The following is a 26,108-nucleotide window of genomic DNA, read 5'->3' on the forward strand; positions in this document are numbered from 1 at the left end:
AGTCTGTTCACAACTATCCCACACACACAGAAGACAGTGGTTTAACATCCATTAGCTAACTCCGTGAGCCAACTAGTCACAAAAACTTTGTTCTTGAAAGCAGGGTGTGCCCTCTGCCCTTTCAGCACTCAGAAGCAGGATGCTTTGCAACAGAAAGGGGAATGCAGTGTTCACTGGTACTGTTGCAATTCAATCCTCTTTTGTTCTGAGGGCTCGGTTCGCTCAGTCCACTAGCTGTGTGCGTATGTGGCGGAGAAGGGAATGACTCTGAAGCACTGAGGGTGGAGTTTAATGTGTGCTGTGTGCGTATATATAAAGGAAAAGGATAGGATTTTACACAGGCAGAAGCCAGTAGGGTTGGGATGGGAGCTGTCCCCACAGCGGTGGCTGCTCTCTCTCTCAAGACAATAGGAACCTGGTAGGCCTGCTACACAGAATCAGTGGCAATACTTCTCAGCCATTCGTACTGTTCATTCTAGTTCCCCCCCCACACACACACACACTAGCCTTGGCATGTTGATAACTGTGATCCCACTTGTAAGAAACCACTTGTTGACACAAACCAGGAAACCAACAAACCAACATACAAGTGGCTTAGACACCCCTTCCCCTCTACCACCATGGTGCCTGCCCAGGAGACCTTATTTTCATGCTGTTTCCAGGAAATGATGTCAGAGGTGGACCAGTCTAATTTCTTGCAGGCTTTGTTGCTATTGGCTACTGGACTGCCGTGGCGCTGGGGACTCAAGGGTCCTCAATGTCAAGAAACTCTTGCTTAGGCGGGGCCACTCCACGGTACCATGCGCACGAACCATCACTTCGCTTGATGCAGGCATAGTGCTTTGCCTGCCGCCCGTTGATGTTCTTCTCAGTCACCCAGTCAGTCCACAGACACTCATCCTGAGCAGAGACAAAGCAAGGGATGGAGGGGCAGCGGGAGATCTGCAGAGAGAAGAGACAACCATCAACAAACTAACAACCATTTTGATTGCTAGTGAATATTTCTCAGCTCTGGGGGAGGCTGCTGTTTCTTGTACAAATGCATTTTTCCTAAAAAACAAGAGTAGTTGTAACCTTGGCTATCAAACCAGGCAGGAGTTCTTGCTTTCAGCAGCTAAGAGCCTCCACAGCCACAGTTAAACAGCCAGCCTTTTCAACTGCTCAGCAGTAACCATGGAAGTTGCCGTCATTCTTTAGGCTTATCAGGGACCTAAATGTCCTTCAAAACATGAAATAGACAATTAAAAGAAAACAAGACACAGCCTTTCCAGACATGGGTAGCCCAATCCTGAAGGGGGCGGCAGATCTGTGGCAGCTGGGAGGGGCGCTGCCGCATCTCCTCCTCCGAGGCTTCCTGGCCACTGTGGAGGCAACCCCCCCCCTTTTTAAACATTTAAAATTTAAAAGGGGGAAAATGCCCCATTGCGAGCAGCGAGGCTGCCGCTCAAGGGAGCATTCCTGGGGTGAAAGGGTTATGGAAGCTGCCTAAATGCAGCTCCAACCCCCGGGAATACCCCCCCCCAAACACCGTCGCGGGCTTTCCCTCCGGGGAATGCCCCGCTGGCATGGCTGCGCTGACTGCAGGGGCTGGCGGTGCCCAGACACTGGCATGTTTGCCCCCGAGCCCTCATAAGTGCCACCTTATTTTTTGATAAGGTGGCACCTATGCCAGCATGGGGTCATGCTGGCTCCTAAAGAGCCTCGCCCCCCCTTCAGGAATGGGCTTTTATTGTCATTCATTCAACTGTTACATGGGCTTTCCACATCCTTCACCCTTTCCTGCTAGCATTCCCCCCAAAAAACAATAGAGCATTCCTTGTCTTGAATCATTAACCACAAAGGCATCCTTTTAGAGTTGGCAGTACCTTTTCTAACCTGGGGAATGCATTCTATCTGGGCCTCAATTGTGTGTGTAAAGTGCCGTCAAGTCCCAGCTGACTTATGGTGACCCCAGCAAAGGGCTTTCAAGGCAAGTGATTAAGCAGAGATGGTTTGCCATTGCCTTCCTCTGCAGAGTCTTCCTTAGTGATCTCCCTTCCAAGTACCGATCCTGCTTAGCTTCAGAGATTGGGCTAAACCATGCTACCTTCCTTCTGGAAGACCTCAATTAGGGTGGTTTTAAATAACTTCCAAGCATCCTCCAGGAATCCGAATCTCTGGAGTTTCCGTTTCATCATCACACCAACAGGCTTATATGGATGTGACGTTTAGGGAGACCTGAGCAATGGCGCATCATTTTAGATATTAAACACTAGGAAAATGTGAAGGAAAAGTCCTTGTAACTATACAAATTGAAGGACTGTGAGTGCTTCACTCTCCTGTTATGGCCATAAAATATTCACATAAAATATTCACTTGGACACACCCTCCTTATCTTAAGCAAGTGCCTAAAATATTTCCTAACGAGCCACACACCTTAACTTAAAATGTACGATCCTCCTACAAAGTAGCAGATGGTCCAAAATCTAAGAGGGTCATTATTTACCTTACACTCACAGCCCATCTGGTATCGCTGGTTTAGACTCTTCTTCTGGGTAGCACTGAGGGAATCCCAAGGGATAATGAAATCACACAGTGTGATGTGCATGTTGCCTTTGCCCTCAGATTTTCCTAACAGAAAAAAGTTTTTTTTTAATTCGAACATGTATCTCTCTCTCACACACACACAGTTATTGAGACTCCATATCAAATATTTCTTGATTAGCTCCCATCGTCAGTTTATCCACTTGCAGGTGTTTCACCTTGGCCAAGAGGTGCCAACTGTACACGTGTGGGCTACAAAAAGGATTTGTTGATACTGAGCCCTTTCAGTAACCTAGGATAGCTCCCAGTACAGTCAGAGACCCAACCTGACCTCACCCACTTTCTAAAAACACTTGGTGAGAGCCAGGAAAGGTGCTGGCAGGTGCCAAGCACCGACCAGCCCCACATCGTGGACACCTGATATAGGCGGCCTATTACAGGAGGAATTACGTTACTTCCACGATTAGAGAGGGGGAAAAGAATAATTGGGATCAGCCTTACTTTGTAAGGGGCTCTGAAATGCCACATCCTAGCAGACACAACCCTTGATATAGGGTTGCCAGCTAAGTGTTGAGAAATTCCTGGAGATTTGGGGATGGAGCCTAGACAGGGCAGGGTTTGAGGAGGGGAGGTACCATCCACCCTCCAAAGCAGCCAGTTCCTCCAGGAAAACTTATCCATAGTCTGGTGATCAATTTTAATCCCAGTAGATCTCCAGGCCACACCTGGAGGCTGGCAACCCTGCCTTGAAGATTGCTGCATAGCATGCCTCATCACAGCCCCCAGAGTCTTGCTGAAATAGAGCTCGCTGCAGAAAGGATATTGGTGGTCTTTGCATGGAAACGCCAGCAGATGGCGCCCGGCAAACCTCTACGCCGATCATTTAAAAGCAAAAGCAGCTCAAGGTCTCCAGATCCAGCTCTCTGCTCTGAGATCAGCGCAGCCCCAGCTGAGTGTCATTTGCAGTACATCGTCAAGCCCTCTGCTTGCCCCATGCGCCAAGACATACTGCATTTATTTCAGTGGAAAGTGCGTATAATCCTGGTGGCACCTGGTAGCCATCACAGGACTTAAGGGATAGAATCATTTCATTACATGCCAGGGAATTCTTGGATTCATTATATTTGCTCCAAGTTCAAAAGGCAGAGTTTTCACAACAGATCTGTGAGGTAGCTTAGGCTGAGGGACAGCGCTTCATCATGAAGTGCAGGTCTGAATGTGGGTTTCCCACATTCAGCACCCAAAATAAAGCATCCTCCAGAAGCACTATACCTACTGTCCTCCTCCCTAGCCTTTCGGGAGGAGCGGGGGTGGGGGGGAAACAATGATTCTGTGTTGGAGGTATTCCTTACCCGCAATGAGATATTCCTTTTTGCCACCAATGTCCAGCGTCACCCCACACACTGCTGATGAAGGAGCCGTGTAGATGAATTCAATGGCTTGGTCAGGCCCTTTGAACATCTAGAGGGAAAGAGGTTGGTGAGGCCAGTGCCAGGATTGGTGTGAAACAAGTAAATCCAGAGAGCACAAGACACAGTGCTGTTGGGTTCAAGCCACCAGCAGCCACTGAGATAAACGGGATCCATCCACGGTGCCTGCAAGGGCCTTGTCTAACCAGGTGTTTGGTGATGTGCAGACTTTCCAACTGCAGCCTTTGGCTCATTTCAAAGTGTGGTGACAACAAGCGCCAGGCATGCCTGCTCCCACACAGCAAGCACTTGGCCAGATTGTTTAGCGCTGCCATGCATTCTTCAGCCCAAACACAGCAGCTGAACACACACTGCCCAAAACATAAGCAGGAGGCAGTGATCCAGGTTTGATTTGGAAGAAAGGAGGTAGACCATGCACTAGGGAGCCAGGCATTGAGCATCCCAGAGGATATAAGGTGCTAATTTGTTTTTCATCACAAGGATTCCTCAAGCTAGTTTCCTCTTTCCTACTCCCCTCCAAAAAACCCATTTCCTCTAAAATCTGCTTAGTCTGTGAAACAATGAGAATGATTTTTTTTTTGCTGTCAAACAACTTGCATTAAAGAACAGAGCTGCTTTTCACTAAGAGCAACCTACCAGGCTCCTGCCACTTTCAGTATCTTGTCTCTATTTAGTACATGGAAATATACTACAGAACTGGGCAGGATTAAGGTTGCCTTAAAACCAGTTACTCTAATGCAGGCTTGTAAGATCAAGTAAGGATCAGTGGGTAATGACTGGGTGTATTCTTTGAAAATCTAAGTTGTGCTCTGAAATAAGATATCTCCATCGTGTTCCAGTTAGTTGTGATGTTCTAGAAAAGGGGTTCCGACATTATGCCATAGTGAACCTAACCCCAAAACCATTTGAGCCAAACCAAAAGCATGCAAACAACTTGACTGGAGATGGTTACTCTACTCCCAAGCCCCAAAGTCTGGCAAAGCCTGTGGCAACAGATTTAGCCCCTCCCACACGACAATGAAGTAAGATAAAATGCTGCAATATAACTCAGCGGCCTATGCTTCATTGATAGTGCTACTGCTGTGCATAAAGCATGCAGGGATGCACTGCACTCTCCAAGGTCTTTGTTCTATACGAGATCTTACTTGTCAAAATGATAGCCATTTTGTGCTAGTTATTAATATTTTGCAGCTTAATTGAGTAGGCTGAAGCCATTTTAATAGCACAAACCTCATTTCAAAAGTAGAAGTGCCAATCCAAGTTCTTCCAGAAAAGCAGTTAAAGACAAGGTTTGTGAACAATGTGTGTCACTCTTTAGGTCTTTCCCCCCAACTCGGCTCTATCAGTGTTTTAGCAATAGAGGTCCTAGGTGAGCTAAAGCCCAGATGGTTCTAAAGGGACGTTCAGTTCAGTCACTTTCCCATCTTTTTGAGAAATCATCATTCATTACGAAGTCTTTGCCTACGTCACTATCCCAAACTCACTATGGACTGTTAGGATTCCTGGGTCTAATTCCAGGGGGCATGAGGGCCTTATTTCACCATAAAACAGGCTGGACCATAGACTTTTAAAAATCTTCACAGTTGGTATGTGAGTCCCAAGTTGTGCATTCCTTGGTGTTCCAGGCTTGGGCATTTGAGAAACTGGAATAAGAGACTTCATCACCTACATCAGTGGTAACTACTAACCTTCAGAGCCCTTTTTTGGCACCATTCCCTCTGTTAACAAAACAATTGTATTGCACGAGCTAGAACAACACAAAGGTACCATGCTGGTAGGTTATCTGTATTTTTTTTGTTCTTAGCACTATGCTGTGCTCCTCTTGATATTTTTCAATTGTTGTTTTTTAATTCCACGGAGATGAGACCACCATGAAACTATTTTATTTACCTTTATCTGCTTGATCTCATACTGGATACGTTTGATGGGGTTTCCATAGATGTCATTACCGGAGTCCACCTCTCTCTCAGAAACAGCTTTTGCTCTGATCACTGAAAATACAAAGGACACAGAGGAAATCAGCAGAGATATGTGGTGCCAGTGCTGACTCCAACTCTTCTGAGGCTTATTAAAGTGCTAGCAACAGTAAATCTCACTGCCCATCACTCCCCACACCCAACAACTGTACCAGCAGACAGACCTAAAGCCGTTAAATAGTTGTATATTTTTCAGGGAATAAATACACTTTCCCAGGTCCTGGAGAGACCAGCTCAGATTGCAAGCCCATGATGACGATATGCTCCGGTTATGTCATTTCAGAAATAACATGGAAAATCTTTCTTTCGTGGCTTATGAGATTGTATGCATGGGATCATCAGGGGCAAGGCGCATTCTCAAGTTTTTACTGTGACCTTTGGTTCCAAGACATGGTAGGTTGTTGTAAGTGAAGCCACAGGAACATTGACAGTCTGCTTGTTGACAACACTTAGCAGTGAGTAGCTTTTCCTGTTAATATTCAGACACTCGTCTGGCAAGTTATCCTTAGAGAAACTGTTCAATTTGACTCAATGAAACTGCTCCAAGTAAATCTTTGGCTTCTGCTTAAAATCTTCAGGTAGTTTATTACAGTGACCTATTGTCATGTTGATCCTTAAGGTCAAGATATATAAATGGAAAAAAAAAGATGTCTATTATATAAGCCTGAATGATTTCACTAAATAAAATAACATTAGATTTCCCATGGTGGGTCCAGACCTACCAATAGAACATCTATCTCTACAGTCTGTCTTCCAAGCATGACAGGAAAGTTTACAAGCTGGGCATACAGGCAACATGAGCTGTTGTTAGACTTCACTATGCCAATTCTGAACATGGAGTCTATGCTTCTTGCTACTGCTCTAGCAGAAACCAATATATCCTCCACCCATTGATCTATCCTCTATCGGATAAGGGCTGTATTGGGGAAGGGCCGTACCTCAGTGGTAGAGCAGCTGCTTGGCATGCAGAAGGTCCCAGGTTCAATCCCAGGCATCTCCAGTTAAAGGAACTAGGCAAGTAGGTGATGTGAAAGACATCAGCCTGAGACCCGCTGCCAGTCTGAGTAGACAATACTGACTTTGATGGACCAAGGGTCTGATTCAACATAAGGCAGCTTCATGAGTGTTCATCCTTTTAGACAGTAACCACACATTATGCGCCAGCATTCAGAAAGGGGTAAATTTAAGTCTGTTCCATAAGACCCCATTCCTGAACCTTTTCAGCAATAATGAAAAGTACCTTGCTCATCTGATTTGCTTCACGTAAAATTGGGGACTGAGTCATTGCATAGAAAGTATATTCCAGATCTAAGATCATGAGCAATGCAGTGCCACAAACAAAGCAGAAGCTAACCAGGTCCACCACACTTGTGCATGAAGAGCCCAAGAGCCAAGCCACACACTACAAGGTGTACCAAAATCTCTCTCTCTCTCTCACACACACACACACACTAGTTTAGATATTGGGTTTGCTTGCTTCTAAGAAATTTGCACCAAATGGCTGGGAGGAAGGAATTGCTATTTCTTTCTCACGTGTGCTCTACCAAACAGACTGCAAACAAGAAAAAAAATAAAATTATTGATGCCTTAATCCCCGGGGTCCTCATTCAGTCATTTGCATACTTTGAGCTACATTGAACAACCAAGTCCTCCTGTATCTAGCTGCAAGGGCTAAATTTTAAAAACTAAGCCTTAGAAATGGGGACAGGGTCAAACTAATGTTCAGTGTGACAAGTGAGGGGAGGGAAAATAATTAAGGCTTTTTAAAATCAGATCTGTGCAACATCCTGTAGCAATGTATTCCCTCTGAAAACTGTGCACTATGCTAAGTAGTACTTCCTTCTGTTAGCCATACACATGTTGCCCATCAAGTTCCCTAGAATAAAGTTTTTGCTGTTTTGAGAGTGAATAACTTTTCCCTATGCTGCTAAGAAGGGCACAAGCCTGACTCAACATCCTGTTTACCAAGCAGAGTCCGCCTACGAATATATTAAACTGCATGATACCAGAGCAGTCCACTGACCCATTGCGCCTAGGCTGAATGGCAGGGACTTCCCAAGGTCACGGGCTGAGAGATCTTTTCCAGCCTAATTTACCAGAGCTCCTCTGTCACTGAACATTTTGGGGATTAAATGTGGGACATTGTCCGGATAAAACGTATGCTCAGCCATTGAGCTTTGGGCCTTCCTGGTTATATGATTTCATAGAGGACGGCATAGGCAATTCTGAAATTGGCTTTCACAGAAAGACTTCTCCAGTACTTGAACTGCAAAAGAGACTAAGAAGAGTATGATATAGGGTTGCCAACCTCTATGTACTAGCAATTCAAAACAAAAGCACCAGTAAATATTGTGCAATAAAGACAACAATGTTATTGCTATTAGAAAATATATATTCAAAAGTAGTTCTGATAAGCACAACCCAAGTTGAGCAGAACACCACAATCATTTACAAATGGTCTGAGGAAGACCCAATGTGAGGACGCAAAGGCGTTACAAATGAGTGAATATCAGGCACAGTTGCTCAGTTTTTAGGAGTCCATAAAGTGCAAATGCAATAATTTAGGCAGCAAAGACCGGACGCACTTTATGGACTCCTAAAAACTGAGCAACTGTGCCTGATATTCACTCATTTGTAATGCCTTTGCGTCCTCACATTGGGTCTTCCTCGGACCATTTGTAAATGATTGTGGTGTTCTGCTCAACTTGGGTTGTGCTTATCAGAACTACTTTTGAATATATATTTTCTAATAGCAATAACATTGTTGTCATCTTTATTGCACAATATTTACTGGTGCTTTTGTTTTGAATTGCTAAAACTTCCAATTAGCACTTGTAGCCGTTCTTGATTACAACCTCCAGGTATTAGCTGGAGATCTCCTGCTATTACAACTGATCTCCAGCTGATAGAGGTCAGTTCACCTGGAGAAAATGGCCGCTTTAGCAATTAGACTCTACGGCATTGAAGTCCTTCCCCCAAACCCCTCCCTCCTCAGGCTCCGCCCAAAAACCTCCCACCGGTGGCAAAGAGGGACCTGGCAACCCTAGTCTGATATAAATTCTAGTCAGTCCCCTATGTATTTCACAGAGTCTTCAGTTGGAGTTACCCTTCATGCTTATGATTTTTAGTTCATCTCACCTATGAGAATAAGAAGGGGGGGAGAATTAAGGGGCCTACCTTGGTTCCAGAGGGCTAACTCCATGGTTTGCTGCCCTTAATTCCCCACAATCTTTATGCCCTGATTGTTGCATCCTAACTTCCGTGTCCCCTTTCTCAATCTTCAAGGAGTTAAATATTGTAGTTAATTCTTCAGTCTATCCAGTACCATTCTTTGTTTCATTTCAGGTAATTTCCCAAACGAGTCCGACACGTTCTCTTCCCATGAGGATAGTGATGTCAAATTCAGCTCATTTGGACTTTCTTGTATTATAGGAGAAGATGGCGTGGCATTTGTAGTTTGACCCATTTGATTCAGTCTTCCATTTTTAAAGGGGCCTATCTTGTTCCCTTTTTTCAATAGCTGCCCAGCCATTTGTGTCAAGACTGACTTTATATAAACATGATTATACAGCTCAGGTGTTACCTACACCTCACTATCATTCAGAAGCTCTTACAAAAGGACTTGGTCCCATTACACTGCAGGAAGGTCACACTTACACCAGCAGTTCACACTTATGGACAAAGCCATCATGGCAGACAGCACATTAAGAGAAGAGTTGGTTGTTATATATATACCAACTTTCTCTACCACTTAAGGAAGTATCAAACTGTCTTACAACCTCCTTCCCTTCCCCTCCCCACAACAGAGACCCTGTGAGGTAGGTGGGGTTGAGAGAGCTCTAAGAGAGCTGTGACTAGCCCAAAGTCACCCAGCTGGCTTCATGTGTAGGAATGGGGAAATCAACCCGGTTCACCAGATTAGAGTCCACCGTTCCAAACCACTGCTCTTAACCACTACACCACGCTGGCTTCACAAGGTCACAGAAGGCAGGTGAAGAGTCACTACAGCTCTGATTCAGACAGGGTTGGGAATGTGTAGAAAGTTATATGAGCCATTTTACTTATTGATACAATTTTTATTCCACCCTTCCTCTAAGTAGCTCAAGGTGGCATACATAGTCCACCCCACCCCATTTTAACTTTACAACCAGCATGTGAGGAATATTAGTCTGAAAGGTTAGCTATCAACTTGGTTCCCTTAGCCCACACCACGGCTTCTGCATAACAGGCCCTTTGTGAACATGACAATGTACAATGACATCTATTTAAATTAACAGATATTCAGCACAGAACTTACCATGAGGCTGCAGAAGAAACGGCTGAACAGTAAACAGATGTGAAAAAAAGGAGTGGCCTGAACAGACTTTTTGTTAGGGAGCTAGCCAAACAGCGTTGCCCGATTGTGACTGACTAGTACTTTAAATATAAAATATCATATCCACACTCAACCTCTGGTTGTCGTGATCAGCAAAGGATCTGCAACAGGCCTCAGCCGCATCCATCTCAGTCTCCCTAAGAAGAGATTTATCTAGGATGTGCTTCTCCAGACAAAACATCTCTCCATAAAGTGAAATAAAAGGCTGTCACAGTCCTACCACCAGTTCCTTGGTCCATTCATCCATCCCTCTCTCACCTGCTGTGCATCACACCTGATACTGTCTTATTATACCAAGTTAGGGTGGAAAACAGGAATGGGAATGGCTGGGAGGAGCCATACTTTTCTTCAACTGCATCAGGAGACCTGAAAGGCACATTTCCACCACGGTAAGAGATGGCAACCCTGTAATGAAGATTAATTGCTCTCCGACTTCCAGGATCTTTAATTGATTCTCGGGCCAGTATGACCATCAGGCACTTGATTCAGGTAGTGTATGCCGAGAGCACAGCAAGAAGGATAGACTAGGGGTTGTTCCAAATTGCCTTGGTCGGCTTTTCAGCCATGTCATGGGCTCTAGGTGGATACCTAATATTGCCATGTGAGGGCCCTGGAATCTTCCTGTGTGTGGTTGTGTGGTCACGCTGAGTATTTTAACCCTACAGTACTCAGAATGAACCAAGTGAAAACACAAGCTTGGGGAATGATCTGTGATACACATAGGACAAGGAGCAACTTGCTCAACCTTCAGCCAGCATCACCACTGCCACAAGTAATCTCTTATTCAGAGGCACTATATGCAAAACCCAAAGAGAGATGCAGCACTGAATTCTTCCCCTGCATATATGACTTCTGAAAACAATTTTCAAGTGGGGACTGTGGGCATAAATTTAACCACATCCGGATTAAAACTTGGTAAGGCCTTCGAGAACCAGATAATATTGCTTTATAATCCAGATGTAAATGGCCTTCCCATTGGACATCCCTGGAATATTTATATATGTAAACATTTATATCCTACCTTATTTATTATTAATATCCCAACTCGTGGTTCAAGGCAGCTTATTATGCTAGTATAGGATACTATCCACTGGGCCCTTTCCAATTCTGTAAGTGGTCCAACCAAATGGGTATGTTCAGAATACAGAAAGTTAAAGGGTGATACACTAAAGGCAGCCACAAATCAAATAGAGAGCACTTGATGGCCATTGCAATAATTGTTTAGGAAGATGGAGTTTTAAGTTAGCAGTTCTCAAGTAGTGGGCTGTGGGAGCTTAAATGATGTGCCTATATCTCTCTGCAGTGGATTCTGAAGACAGTGTGGTACCAAAAGCCTAAACAGGGCAAACTTCTGTAACGTGACTGAGTAAGGAAGCAAATTCCAAATATTTTTGGGTGGTTCCCTTTACCTGAAAATTTAGGAATGCTGCTTGAACACCGGAACATTAAGGGGGTGACCTCTAAATCAGAAAGGCAGTTGGACAACTGCAAAAAGTTATCTAGAAAATGATGATAGCTCCTTTACATAACTGAGTTGCTTGTTAAGACAACATGTGTGCACCACACCCTCCCTGAAACACAATTTTATTTTTGCAAACATTCAAATTGAGGTAGTGTTCTGTATAACTTAAAAGCTTACTACATTATGTCCCCTGACTAATCCTTATAAAGGGGTTATTTTATTGAATTTGTGGATTTGGAGGGTCTGTATCATTCAGTAAAAAAAGTTGCGGACAGAAGGACCTTGGAAGTGAATTCTGGATCTGTGATTCTGAATTACTTACCTTTTCCTTCTATGCTAGTCCTAGCCAGTAACGTCCAGCATCACTGAAAAGGGTAAGGATACATGGCAGCTTGCAGAGTCCTATCCCAGCATAACACACATATGGTGCATTCATCATCCTGCTCAGTTTCACAGCCTTCTTTTAATTCAGTTTGAAGCAAACTGCCTGTGGCCTGGCTTAAATGCTTTTGGCCTGGCTGAGATGATTGTGTGACAGTGGCTGAGATTTTTTAGGCCTGGTTAATAGTTATGGCTCCAGGCTTTTCCACTCACGTGCTGCTGAATCACTGAAAAAATGCAACCTTGTCGAAGGAGGATTTTTGTTCTGAACAGTGCGGCTTTGTAGGGGGAATTGCTGGTTTGCACTTTCTAAGCCAAGCATCCAGCAGTTCAGTCAAGCCAGAGACCAGGGGAGAGAGAGCAAGAGTATATACATGATTATATATAAGTACATGGATCCCAGGAAGAAAAGAGTGAGGAAAGGAAAATCTCTTGTGCTGTCTTCCTTTCATAGCCCACACCTCCACCCCCAGAAAAGGTGCTTGCTTTAAATGTCTCCTTTGAACACAGAATTCCTCCCTGCATGGGTGCACATGGTTTAAAAAGAGGTTCGTTGCTGTTTCAAACCTGTCAGATGTTGCTCTGGTCTTCTCTCCTACAGACCTACAAACCGCAAATCTCAGTATCCATCCAGAACTTTCAGTGACTTTTAAAATTTATCCTACATACTGTACTCAGCCTCCGACTATGGTACCCATAAACAGAATCTGATACAGGAAAAATTCTTCCCACATTTCCTGAAGGTGCATGAACCCTGTTTATGGTCCCTTCTGCTTCTCCTGACAGATCGACAACCTTCAGGCCCTTTTCCAAGAGCTCCAGTTAAGACTTGAGATGCCTTAGCAGGTCTCCACATGCAGAGAGCCAGTGTGGTAGTGTGGCTAGAGTATTGGGCTAGGTTCTGGGAGGCCCCGGTTAGAATCCCCATTCTGCAATGGAAACTTGCTAGGTGGCCTTGGGGCAGTCGCACACTCTCAGCTTGATATACCTCACAGGGTTGTTGTGATGGTAAAATAGGAGGAGAGAAGACTGATGTAAGCCCTTCCTTTTCTCCTAAGTGCTAGTTTTGGCACGAAGGCTGCCAAGCTGCACAGTATGTGATGACAGGAAACCTCTGCACGGGAGAGACAGGAACAGTAGACAGCCTACGTATGGAAAAGCCCCTATTTTATTATGTATTTTATTTACTTCATGTAGACACTGTTTTTCTCCCCAATGGGTACTCAAAGTGGTTTTACATCAGTCGACTCTCCTCCATTTTATCCTCACAACAATCCTGTGAGGTAAGGTCGGTAGAGAGAGAACGACTGGCCTAAATATGCCCAACAAGCTTCCATGGCTGAGTGGGGATCTGAACCTGGGTTTGCCAGATCCTAGTAGTCCAACACTGTAGCTACTATACCACAGAACGGGAGGGTGAAGAGAAAAGATCCACGATGAGGTATCGTAAGGTCTTGCAGTATTTAGAATCCAGGTGAGCTCTGCTGCTCCTCGAACTGACCCAAGCAAGATTCCACTTGCCCTCCTCTGAACCATGCTTGACCCTACCTGCTCCAAGTGGGGGAGGAGAGTTCCCCAAACCTGAATCCACTTAGCAGTGTAATAGACATAACAGGGAAGAAATGCTACCTTTGTGGATGTTGGGAAACACCAAAGGTTGACCAACAGATCCTCTTCCATTAACTGCTCAGTTCTTCCAAGTCTCAGTTCTTACAATGAGTCAAAGATGATATTTACTAAGAAATTAGTCTAGTATTGACTTGCTAGATTTTTATCTCCCTCTCACACACACACATCAAATGTGGGGCGTTTCATGGTGTCACGGTCAGTAAATTTCCACTGTCCACGCAGCCCAGCCTTGTCCTAAGGCACATTTCAGTCCTCAGCACACTGACTCCACTAACAGCAGGCAGCCTTGGAAAAGAACAAGAGTCCAGTAGTACCTTAAAGATTAACAAAATTTAGCCTTGTCTTTGAGCCTGCAGTTTTTCAGCTAAGAGCAGATTTAACAAGTCCCAGGGAATTGGAATTATCCCCTTGACAACTATGGTTTGAGGAGAGACAAATACAATACTGAACTTTTTTTTTTTTTTAATGAGGATTGGGGTTGATAAATAGCTTAAATGGATAAATGTTGGGGAGTCTCATGAATACTGAACAATGCGATAGTTGTGGCAGAAAACAAGTATTCTGAAAACAAGAGAAAGCATTGTACCAGTTCCAGAGGGAAGTAATATGGCAATGCCTTTTTCAGATGAAACAGGGTATCTGTAGGTAAGGAAAGGAAGAAGGACTACTTTATACTGGATTAACTAAAATTAATTTCTCTCCTCGTCCTTTCCCCCTTTAAACACACACAAACATCACTAGGCTCTGCATAGGACAAAGTTGCACAGGAGCACAGTTAAAGGGGCACAACCCACACACCAGTTAGGCTCCTCTGCACAATCTGTATTCGGGGTCCCCTCTCATAAATCCATGTATGTTCCATCTCTGCTCAAGCCAAGCTTACTCAAAGAAGTCAATGCACCATTGTTGTCTATTTGAAGAAAGGCCAGCAAGATCAAGTAAATTTAATGAAGACAGATAATCTTTGCAAAGTTTTCAAGGGGACTGCTGGTTATTAAATTCTGATAATTTGTTCTGGAGTCTGCATTGTACTGTTGTGTTGTGATTTTATTATATTTTGCCATTGGCAAATTATTAGCCACCCTGAGTCTCTGCAGAAAGGCAAGATATAAATAATTTGAAATAAATAAATATAAGGGCTTAGTAGAGCATATAAGATCCAACTTCCTGTGAATTCCAAGTTTTGTTTTTTCAATCATGTTTCCTAGCCCTTATGATCAGTGATATGCTTGAAAATGCATAATTAATCCCTGATGAAATAGAGAGGAAAACCAGAGGAATGCAGAGTAAGATTTTCAGTTTTTGAGGGTGAAGCTTCAGTGACCTTGCTTCTCCCTTGACTAACAACCAAAATGATGCAGAACAGAAAAAAGATGCAGACTTAAGCAACATACAATAAATTATGCAAATACACTAATTAGCAAAATTTGTTTAAATTGAAGGTTTCTTTATGTCTTAGTAGAGAAATAGGATAGCCTAGATGCAGCATTTTCTTTTTTGTACAGAGTACACAAAGCCATCTGTATTACTCTTCCAATATACATTTCCACACATTGTAATATCTGGTGTATCACTTGACAGGGTATTTGTGTCTTTCGAAGTAACATACTATAGTTGGTGACTCAGCATATAAACCTCAGGTTCAGTTTAGCCTCATCTGTAATCTTTTCCTTTAACAATAAAATGGGTAGCTTATAAGGCGAGTGCGCCCCCGGTTGGATGCCTGCCTGCTTGCCCACACCAGGGGGATCATCTGGGCAGCTGCCTGCTTGGGGCTTGGTTGGTACCCCCTCTCCAATCTGGTTCTTTCCCCTCTAAATCCTGCAAAAGACGAGTAGGGCGGGAAAGTGCCAGATCGGGGCGTTACTGGACTGGGCTCCTTCGCCTACAAGCCCTGAGTGGCTTGTCGCTCACTCCATCTTGTGTTTGCTTCCTTCCTGAATCTCTTGGCCCAGCTGAGGACGGCAGAGCTCAAAAGCGAGTTGCTCTATGTGGCAGACACTCAGAGCCATCTCTGGTCATGCCTCTTGGCTGAACGTTTGACCAAATATAGCAGGCTAATTTTTAAGTTGATAATTTTGTATGGCCCGCGAATGATGTTACATATATCCAAATGGCCCTTGGCAGAAAAAAGGTTCCCCACCCTTGTTATAAGGTAACATGCTAGGTGAAACAGCAAGATGGGATAGGAGGGCATAGGTGGATGGCTTCCGATACCATCTGTCATGGCATCCTTCTGGACCACTTTCTGCGCTGAGATTGGGAGGCGCCGTTCTGCAGTGGTGCCAGTCCTACCTGGAGGGTAGGTTTCAAAGGGTGGTGCTGGGGGACTGCTGCTCTACCCTTCAGCCTATGGGATCCCTTGAGGTTCCATCTTATCCCCTACTGCTCTTTAACATCTACATGGGACTGCTGGGCAAGGTCAACTGGAGATTTGGGCTGGGTTGTCAGCAATATGCAGATAACATTCAGCTCAATCTCACGCTTCCACCTGATGAGACTCTAGAAACCTTGGACTGGTGCCTGGAGGTAGTTCTGGAGTGGATGTGGGCTAATAAAAATGAAGCTTAATCCCAACAAGATGGCTATGCTACTGGTGAACGGAAAGTCTCACCTGGTATTTAAGGGGGCACCTGTTCTGGATGGGGTTGCACTCCCCTTGAAAGAACAGGTCCATAGTCTGGGGGTGTTCTTGGACTTGGTCCTACTGCTGGATAAGCAGGTGGCAGCTGTGGTCAGGAGTGCCTTTTATCAGCTTCAACTTTACCAGTTTCAAGTTCAAGCAAAGTACGTTCCTAATAATCTTTATCAATGAGCAGTCATGCCATTCTCAACCAACTGCAGCAACCAAAGGCAGCCCCATATATTGCCATACTCCAATCTGGATGTAAACAGAGCTTGAACTGTCCCTAGATCAAGTTTTTTCAAGGAAAAGCAGCAACTGGTGAACCAACCAATGTTGCTTGAAACCGCTAAGTACTACATATCATACATGGAAGACTTATCTGAAGCCACAGGTCTAAAAGCACCATCACGTTGCAAATTTGCTGCATTTAGAAGAGGCTGTCTCCATAGTCCCTGATCAGCTCTATTACCTACCAACAAAACTTATCTGGATTGAGCTTCAGTTTATTGACCCCTCATTCAACCCCAAAGAAAGTCCACTGTTCCACCTGAATGCTGAAAATGAGAAGCACAGTACTATGACATCAGTGTATTCCAAATCAGCAGACATCTTCTCCAAGTGATTATATGAATATGTTATTATATATCCCATTTCTCTTCCAATCAAGAGGGCTCAAAAAGTGATTTACATCATTAACAGTGGTTTACACCATTGTACGTCATTTCACAGAAATGCAATGCCCATTACAATAACTGGCCTCCTTCACTACCAAGAACACATTCTGCCTTATAGAGTCTCTGAAATCTCTGCAAAGGTTGAGGCTTTCCTAACGAACTCAGGAAATCTATTCCATAGAACCGAAGAGGCCCTGAGAAAGCCTGAGCTCAAAGAGAACCAGTTCTCACTGACCTACTAATAATCCCTGGTCTGACAATCAGAACAGCCTTGTGGGCATATAAGGATTAACCATATAATGTTATGATAACTGGGATGGGGACAAAATGGAACCCTGCAGGACACAATAGCAAAAGGGCCATGGGGTCAAGCAACAGTTTCTCGGTAACATTTTCTGGAACCAGCCGGCCTGGGTGAATCCTCTCTGTCGGGGTGTGTGGTGGAGACAGGCTTCGCGGGTCGTTTTGGCCTCCCAAGTCTGGCCCATCTTTCAAAGGCCAGGAACTGTTTCTGTGGGAACCGAACTCCAGAAGTTTGGCTCGAGCATCTCACTTTGGAATACAATCTGCAGAGTGCCACAGACACCCTTCTCTGACAAGCAGTGCAAAAGGATACCATGATGGACAGTACTGGAAATCGCTGAGAGGTCCAGAAGAACGAACAGGGTTCCATTCTCCCCCACCTCCCCCAGCAAAGGCCATCAAGGCAGATTCAGTTTCAGAACTGGGCCGGAAGCCCACACTTAAATGGCTTTAGATATTTTATCTCATCCAAGAAAATCTGGAGTTGCATGCCCTCAAGCCAAAAAGGGGAAATGTGCAACTGTGAGATAGCTGTTAACATTATTTGGGGCAAAGGAAGGCTTCTTCAGGAGATTCTTCATGAGTGCCAAGGTGGTTGGAACCTCTCCATTTTTCAAAGAATCATTGACTCATGCCCAGCTCCAGTAATTCTATCCCCTTCAGCATGATGTCACAGAGTTAAATGAAGCCTAATTATAATTTCCTTCCCATATTTTGCTTAATCACCATCAGAATTTAAATTAAGTTTTTGAAGCATAGTTCTTCCTTACAATCCTTTTTTCTCTACCTTACACTTTGGAAGAAACAGGGCACGAGATACATGGGTGATGTGATGAATAGCTTCTGAAATTTTAACAGAATGGACATCTGAGACCATTCATCTAGCACAGACCAGACAACCGCCTCTCATTTCTTCTGTATCTGCTGAAGTTACATGTGGCTCCAGCTCAATATTGACAAAGACATCTAGCCTTGGCAGGGAGTGCCAACCCAAGGAGAATCAGCTCCCAGACCAACCAATTCCTCAGAGCCGTCTAGGCAGAGTCTTTTCCATGGGACAACTTCAAACCAGACAGGCAACCAAATCTACATGATCTGTTCCACAAGCGAGTGTTGACATTGTGTTAGTTGGATGCCAGGTTGTCCCATTTCTTTTTAAAAAGGTACATTCTGCTGCAGGATATGTTATTCCACAGTACTATTGCCACAGCAACAGGTACAGACTTTGGGCCTAACCCATACTCAGACACAGGTCACTGGATAAACAAACAGGACTTTTGTGGCACCTTAAAGACTTACAGATTTATCATGTGCTTTGGAGGGCAAGAGGTCCTTTACTATTTGTATATCTCACCTATAAAACATGCAAGAAGCTGCTACGAACGTTGGAGACCTAGCTGGGATTTTTATAACCAGCCCTCCAGGCTGCCCTGGGGGAATTCTTGAAAGAGGAAGGAAATATTTTAATTTACAGGGAACAGGGATCATTTTAGCAATTATGGGATTGAGGAAGGAGGGTGACAGACATACAAGATATATCTCCAGGGCTGTGATAGCCAGTTTAGCACTTAATTCTGCATGGGCAAAGCCATTTCAACTCTTTCCCCATACCATTTTCCCAATCTAAAATGGCTCTGGGGAGAAACTATTTGCCTTGTAGGGGAAACATATATGTACATATATGTACAAATATGGGTTACTTGTATGTTTTCCCCAAGGAGTAAACAGCATCTCTCTGGGACCCCTAGCCTTGCACTGCAGTCCCCATCCAAATCAGACAATCAAGTATTTGATAACAAAGTTGTAAAAACACCTGGAGCTCCAGACTCAGAACTCCCAGTGTCTCATCTGGTTTGGCCCTAGGCAAGAAATAGAGTCAACAAAGCAAACCCAGATAATTCAAGCCAAACACACTGAGATACACGCTACGGTGTCAAATGAATTCTCACCCTATCCAGATTCACCAGATGTTTCAGACCCACCTTCAGTGTTTGAGAACTGGGAGAAATGTCTTTGCTGAGGCCCTTTATACTACTTACAGATTTATTAAGAAGTCTGAATGAACAGTGATGTCAAAAAAGCACACATGAAATTTAACCCAGCCATAAAAACATCTATTTTTAATGCAGATGGAAAATGCCAGCAACATTTTGAGAAACTGAAGGATGTGTGTAAATAGAAAACAGAAAGTCTAAAAAGTAATAAAAGTAATGTGATCCCAGTTGTGATCTAGAGATCAGAAGCACTGGCAATGCAACACACAACAATAATGAGGTTTAAATGGATTCCCCGGCAGATGTCCCAGAGAGATTCTCAGACTAAAATATAAGAGCAAAAACCTACCCACACAAATGTAAGATACATAACTGCTAACTTAAAAAAATAATAATAAGGAGGCCCCATTATGGAATTTTGATGAGGAGTCAACTATCCATTCTGTACAATTAGATCTCGAAATTCTGCACTCCGCTGCACCCTTTCTTAGACTGCAACACTCTATTGCTCTGTTTACCCTCTTCCAGCATCCTGGTGTGCTTAGACTCATAGGAGTAGTTGCTGGACAGACCCCCCCAATCTCTGGCATAAATTGCCAAGCAAAACAAGTCCCAACAAGTGGATTTAACAGTAAGCTCTGTCTTTTGGCATGGTCCTCTAGATTGAACTAAATCAGTACAGTTAACTTTGCAAACATTAAACTAGAATGTTGGGAGGGGAAAAACAGGAAGCCCATGACTCATATGGTATGAAGCTTGTTTACACCCTGATCTGTCTCTTGTAAAAGGGGGAGGGGCTGATTTTAAGAGCCAATGAAATACACATGTAAAGGGTGCTGAACCCACACTCTTCCTCTACCTTATAACCTACAGTTTCATGCTCCCATTTCCCCTCAGTGCCTGGCTCCAATGCAAGAAATGAGCAGAACTGGGGGGGGGGGGTTTAGAGGCAGGTAAGCCCTGACCAGGATGGCCCAATCTTGTCAGATCTCGGAAACTAAGCAGGGTCAGCCCTGGTTAGTACTTAGAAGGGAAACCACCAAGGAAGTCCAGAGTTGCTACACAGAGGCAGACAGTTAGTCTCTTGCCTCAAAAACCTCAGTCTCTGTTAGTCTCTTGCCTTGAAAACCCTACATGGTCATCATAAATGGAACAGGGATCTTTTTTTATCAATTATGGGCCCGAAGCCACACTGACTTGGTGACACTTTCCTCCCACCACCAAGCCATGGGAGCAGCAAGGATTCAGCTCCCTTCATCCACATGCCTGTCTAAAAAAACAACCCAGATCCCCACCCTTAGTGATGTCTTTATAAGTATTTTCAGCAGACCCCAGGTCAGCAGCCATCACATCTGACTCGAACTAAAAATATTAGAACAACAAATATTATAGTACGTTTTTAATGTGTTTTTTTTTGGAATTATGAGTTTTATTTTCAAATTTCCCCCTAGCTAACACTGGAGAACAGGGGCAAGAACACTGGACTGATTGAAAGCAAATACAAAACTGAGCCAAAGGAGTCACCAACTCTATACTCAAAAAACAAAACCAGAAGATGCTACAGGGTTTAACTGTATATCTCTGAAGAACTTTGTAGCCCAAGCACGACAGAGTGGTGACCTCAATGGATTTAGAAAGATGTAACTGTTTAGGATTGCCCTGTAACTTATCTGCTTCTCTATCTAAACCCCACACCAGTTAGCTGGCTAAATTTCTGTGCTATCATTCTAATGCAGAAGAACACAAATAGCAGCCCAGGATTTGAATCTGGCCCCCAGCAAAATCCTCATTCCCAAAGACATTCCTTAGGGCGCATCTCAACTACTTTTTTCCATATGACACATAGGTATTAGATTCTTGATTCCCCTCCTTTCCAGTATGAATGGTAACCCAGTATCACTCAGTGTTAACTGCCAGCAATGCTTGCTCAATTCAAAGTCTGGTCCCTCTCAAAACTTTGTCAAGAATCAGAATTCTAGTGGCTAATGAGCCCCTTGCTACTACAGATACAGAATATTGTAAACATAGCACCACTGAACTCAAGAACGATATATTCCTTATCTCTGGTTTGAGCTTTACTCATCTGAATGTCTTTCCCCCGTTTTGTTTTTAACTAGTTACTCAATCCTGCAATGGTGCCACTTACATTCCTGTTAGTTACTTTAGTTACCATAGCAAAGCTCCCAATGTTCTAGGGGCCTGTTGCTCTGGAAAAGACTTATGATTCACCCTAAACCACCTGCAAGTGCCAACTATGCAGCTTAAATAGCCAAGGGGAAAAATCAGTCAGGTGCTCTTTTAGGATTAGAACCAGGAGAGCTAGAATGTAATACAGCCCAAATCAGCAAACTAATCAAGAAGAGAGTTTGCTTTCAGCACCTGCAACGCATTTCCTGTGAGACACTTCCTGTCATTTTGGTGTCCCTTTCCTGATTGTGACCAGCCAATGACAAGATGATCCAACAGAGGTGTTGCTGTGATGCATTCATTTTTTGACTGTCCTCAATTTCTTAAGAGCCGTTCTGCAGCAGTCCAAACTGAGAAACTAAATGAATTTGTCTCATCTGTCTTCACCATTGAAGATATAGGGTAGATACCATTTCCTGAACAGATGTTTTAGGGAGGGGAGAATGGGGAGCTGGGGCAAATAGTGCTAACAGGAAGTTCTAGAACATTCTAGACAAACTGCAAACAAGTCACTGGGACCAGATGGGATTCATCCTAGAGTTCTTCAAGAATTCAAATGGGAAATTGCTGAACTCCTAACAAAGATATGTAACATGTCCCTTCGATCAGCCTCTGTACCAGATGACTGGAGAATGGCCAATGTCACACCCATTTATAAAAAGGGTTCTGGGGGGACCCAGGATATTAAAGGTCAGTTAGCTTAATGTTAGTTCCAGGTAAATTGATGGAAAGCTTTATTAAAGATAAAATTGTCAAGCATAAAGAAGGGCAAGCCCTGCTGAGCAAAAACCAACTTGGCTTCTGCAAAGGTAGGTCCTCTCTCACTAACCTTTTAGAGTTTTTCGAAAGTATGTGGACAGGAATGAGCCTTTTGACAAAGTCCCCCACTAAAGGTGGCTGAAAAATAGGAAGCAAGAGAGTAGGAAGAAATGGTCAGTTCTCACAATGGAGGGATGTGAGCAGTGGGGTTCTTCAAGGATCTGTGTTGAGACCGGTGCTTTTCAACCTGTTCATCAATGACCTGGAGTTGGGGTTACACAGTGAAGTAGCCAAGTTTGCAGATGACACCAAATTATTTAGGGTGGCTCAAACAAAAATGGACTGTGAAGAGATCCAAAAGGATCTCTTCAAACTGGATAAATGGGCATTAAAATGGCAAATGAGATTCAATGTGAGCAAGTGTAAAGGGATGCATATTGGGGCAAAAAATCTCAACTTCACATATACATTGATGGGATCTGTGCTGACAGTGACAGCCCAAGAAAGGGATCTTGGGGTGGTAGTGGATAGCTTGATGAAGATGTCAACCCAGTGTGCGGCTGCTGTGAAAAAGGCAAATTCCATGTTGGCCATAATTAGACAAGGAATAGAGGCCAAAACTGCTGCTATCATACTGCCCTTGTACATGGTGAGATCACACTTGGAATACTGTGTACAGTTCTGGTCACCACACCTAAAAAAAGGATATTGCAGAGCTAGACAAGGTGCAGAAAAGAGCAACCAAAATGATCAGGGGACTAGAGCAACTGTCCTATTAGGAGCTGTTACTACACTTAGGGCTGTTTAGCTTGGAAAGAAGGTAGTTAAGGGGAGATATGATAGAGATCTATAAAATTATGAATGGACTATGAAGAGAGTGGACAGGGAGAAGCTTTTCTCCCTCTCTCATAATACCAGAATGCAGGGTCATCTGCTGAAGCTGGAGGGTGAGAGATTCAAAACAGATAAAAGGAAGTATTTCTTCACACAGGTAAAGGTAAAGGTCCCCTGTGCAAGCACCGGGTCATTCCTGATCCATGGGGCGACGTCACATCCCGACGTTTACGAGGCAGACTTTGTTTCCGGGGTGGTTTGCCAGTGCCTTCCCCAGTCATCTTCCCTTTAGCCCCAGCAAGCTGGATACTCATTTGACCGACCTCGGAAGGATGGAAGGCTGAGTCAACCTTGAGCCGGCTACCTGATACCGACTTCCTTCGGGATCGAACTCAGGTAGTGAGCAGAAGCTTGGACTGCAGTACTGTAGCTTACCACTCTGCGCCACAATGCATAGTTTAAATGTGGAACTCCCTGCTCCATGATGTGGTGATGGCTGCCAACTTGGAAGGCTTTAAGAGGGGAGTGGACATGTTCATGGAGGATTGGGCTATCCATGGCTACTACTCAAAATGAATACTAGTCATGATGCGTACGTATTCGCTACAGTATCAGAGAAGCATGCCTATTATATTAGGTGCTGTGAAACACAGGCAAGATGCTGCTGAAGTCGTCTTGTTTGTGGGCTTCCTAGAGGTACCTAGTTGGCCACTGTGTGAACAGACTGCTGAACTTGATGGGTCTTCATCTGATCCAGCATGGCTTTTCTTATGTTCTAAACTAGGACACCTATTTTAATTATACACAGAGATCAGTTTATCTTTTACATACTACCACTTACATACATACATACATACTACATACATACTACCACTTAAAAATGCCTCTGATAAAAGAACAGAGCAACATAAGCAGCTTAAGCATCCATGTTTGGATATCTGTGCAGTCATTTGGGAGTCTGCTACAGTTTCCAACTTCCATTTCTCTTGGATAACCTTCCTCTTGGGCTTCTCGGGCAAACCCCACTATAATTTGTTCATAGTTATGCCTTTCCCATCAGCACTACACATAAGAAGGGCCTGGCTGAAACACACTAGGGAACCATCTCTAGACCATCTCTAATCCATATGCTTAAGCAGAACATGAAGGCAACTCCCTGACTGTCCCTGCTCCATTACTCTGATACACCACCTCTGAACATGGAGGATCCACTTCAGTGTCATGGCTAACAGCTGTTGATATATGTATCCTATATATATATATTTGTGTAACTCCCTTTAAAAAAAACACCTCAGCTATGATATATCACCATATTTTGTGGAACAAGTGTCATAAGTTAATTATACATGTTATGTAGTAGTATTTCCTTTTGTCTCCTGAATCAAGCTGTTACGCTGGATGATGCCAAGTTCTAATATTATGGGAGAGGGAGGAACATTTTTCTCTACTCCCTTCCCCATCCACACCACCAGGCATAATTTATAACTGCTCTCCATCCTTCACAGACACACCCTCCTCCATCATCTTCTATTGCACATTCCTGCTCTGCTACTTCAAGATCTTAATGCATCTGAGAACCACCATGTCCGTCTCTCAGCATTGCCGAAGGAGGATGCCACACTCAGCCCTGCCTCAAAGAAGTTCCATGGGGGCAGAGTGAAATAGGAAGCAAGTCAAAACAGGTCTACTCAGAAGCAAGTCCCATTTTGTTCAATGGGGCTCACTCCCATGGAAGTGTTATTAGGACAGCCGTGTCGTGGTCAGAATTTTGGGCTAGCACCAGAGAGACCTACGTTCAAATCCCTGCTTGGTAAGGAACTTACTGGGTAAATTAGGCCAATCATTCTCTCTCAGCCTAGCCTACTTCACAGGCTTGCCATGAGGATAAAATGGACAATGAAATATCCATGTATGTTGCCCTTAGCTCCTTGGAGGAAGGGCAGGATAAAAATGCACTAAATAAATATGTTACAGCATATTAAAGGAGCTCCTGAATACCATGGCATTTTAGTGTTCTCAACCTCGAAGAAAAAGATGGTACACCAGCCACTATTGCCATTGCCCCACAACAGCTAGTGGTTGGGAACCCTCCCTTCCCCTTTCAGTCTTTCCTCCTACTCCTCAAAATGCACACCCCTATTTTGTGTTCCCCAGCGAGACCTTGTCCCCCAGTTAAACACTCAGATCTATCATACCTCATGTGATTATTAATCAGCAGCACCTATGTATCTGGTGGGCTTACAGGTTCTACATACTGTTACTATAAACAACTAGATCATGCTGTATATTGGAGAAAAAAAGGTGTGCGAGTATGTGTGTGTGACTGTCCTATACTGATAACCTTGCTCTTATTAGGAAATTTTAAATAGTAATAATAACACACACTCATAAAAAGACATTGCTTGTTTGCAGTCAAATGTTGAATCTAGCCATGAGTAGGTCTCTGAAACGTATAGTGAATCAACCCCCCACCCCCACACACACAGAAATCTGAAATGGTGCCCTTAACAACAGAAAGAATTTATGTTACCAAGACAAAGGGAGCAACAGAAAATAAAAACCTATTTTATACCCAAGGGTTGCAGTCAGGATGAATTAAATGTACTGGGCTGCAGTCAGGGTGAATTAAATTTAGAACGGGGGTGGGTGGGTTTGTGCAACCCAAACAATGTCTTTTAATTACAGAGAGGGTTGCAGTGCAAACCCACCTTCCCAACAGAGCTGCAGAAATGTGCGTGTTATAATGCGGCAGCACCAACTTGTCTGAAGCAAAACGATGGAAACAGTGAGTGCCGACATGGAAAATCCTCAGCTTGGAAAGATTAAAGGAGGCAGCCTTTATGTTTCTCTGCAATTAAACTGACCACTAGGAAAGCTTTCCTGAGAGACAGGGATAGCAGCCTCACCAACATGGCACCCAGCCAAAGCCATACTGGCCTTTGCTATGGCTCTGCC

General features: G+C 43.9%; 1 protein-coding gene across 2 annotated transcripts in view; it reads right to left on the reverse strand.

Moving 5' to 3' along the window:
• Nucleotides 1–571: 571 nt before the first annotated feature.
• TIMP2 (TIMP metallopeptidase inhibitor 2) overlaps nt 572–26,108 on the reverse strand; it is a 34,004-nt gene continuing 8,467 nt past the window's right edge. For both annotated transcript variants that reach the window (XM_056854196.1, XM_056854186.1), the window contains exons 2-5: nt 5,844–5,944; nt 3,876–3,984; nt 2,486–2,610; nt 572–942 (exon numbers count right to left, since the gene is read on the reverse strand). In XM_056854196.1, coding sequence (XP_056710174.1) covers nt 745–942; nt 2,486–2,610; nt 3,876–3,984 — 432 coding nt within the window. In that variant the 5' untranslated portion in view covers nt 5,844–5,944 and the 3' untranslated portion in view covers nt 572–744. The remainder of the gene's footprint in view (nt 943–2,485; nt 2,611–3,875; nt 3,985–5,843; nt 5,945–26,108) is intronic.

The sequence above is a fragment of the Euleptes europaea genome, chromosome 1 (genome assembly GCF_029931775.1).
Source record: "Euleptes europaea isolate rEulEur1 chromosome 1, rEulEur1.hap1, whole genome shotgun sequence".
Classification (NCBI taxonomy): domain Eukaryota; kingdom Metazoa; phylum Chordata; class Lepidosauria; order Squamata; family Sphaerodactylidae; genus Euleptes; species Euleptes europaea.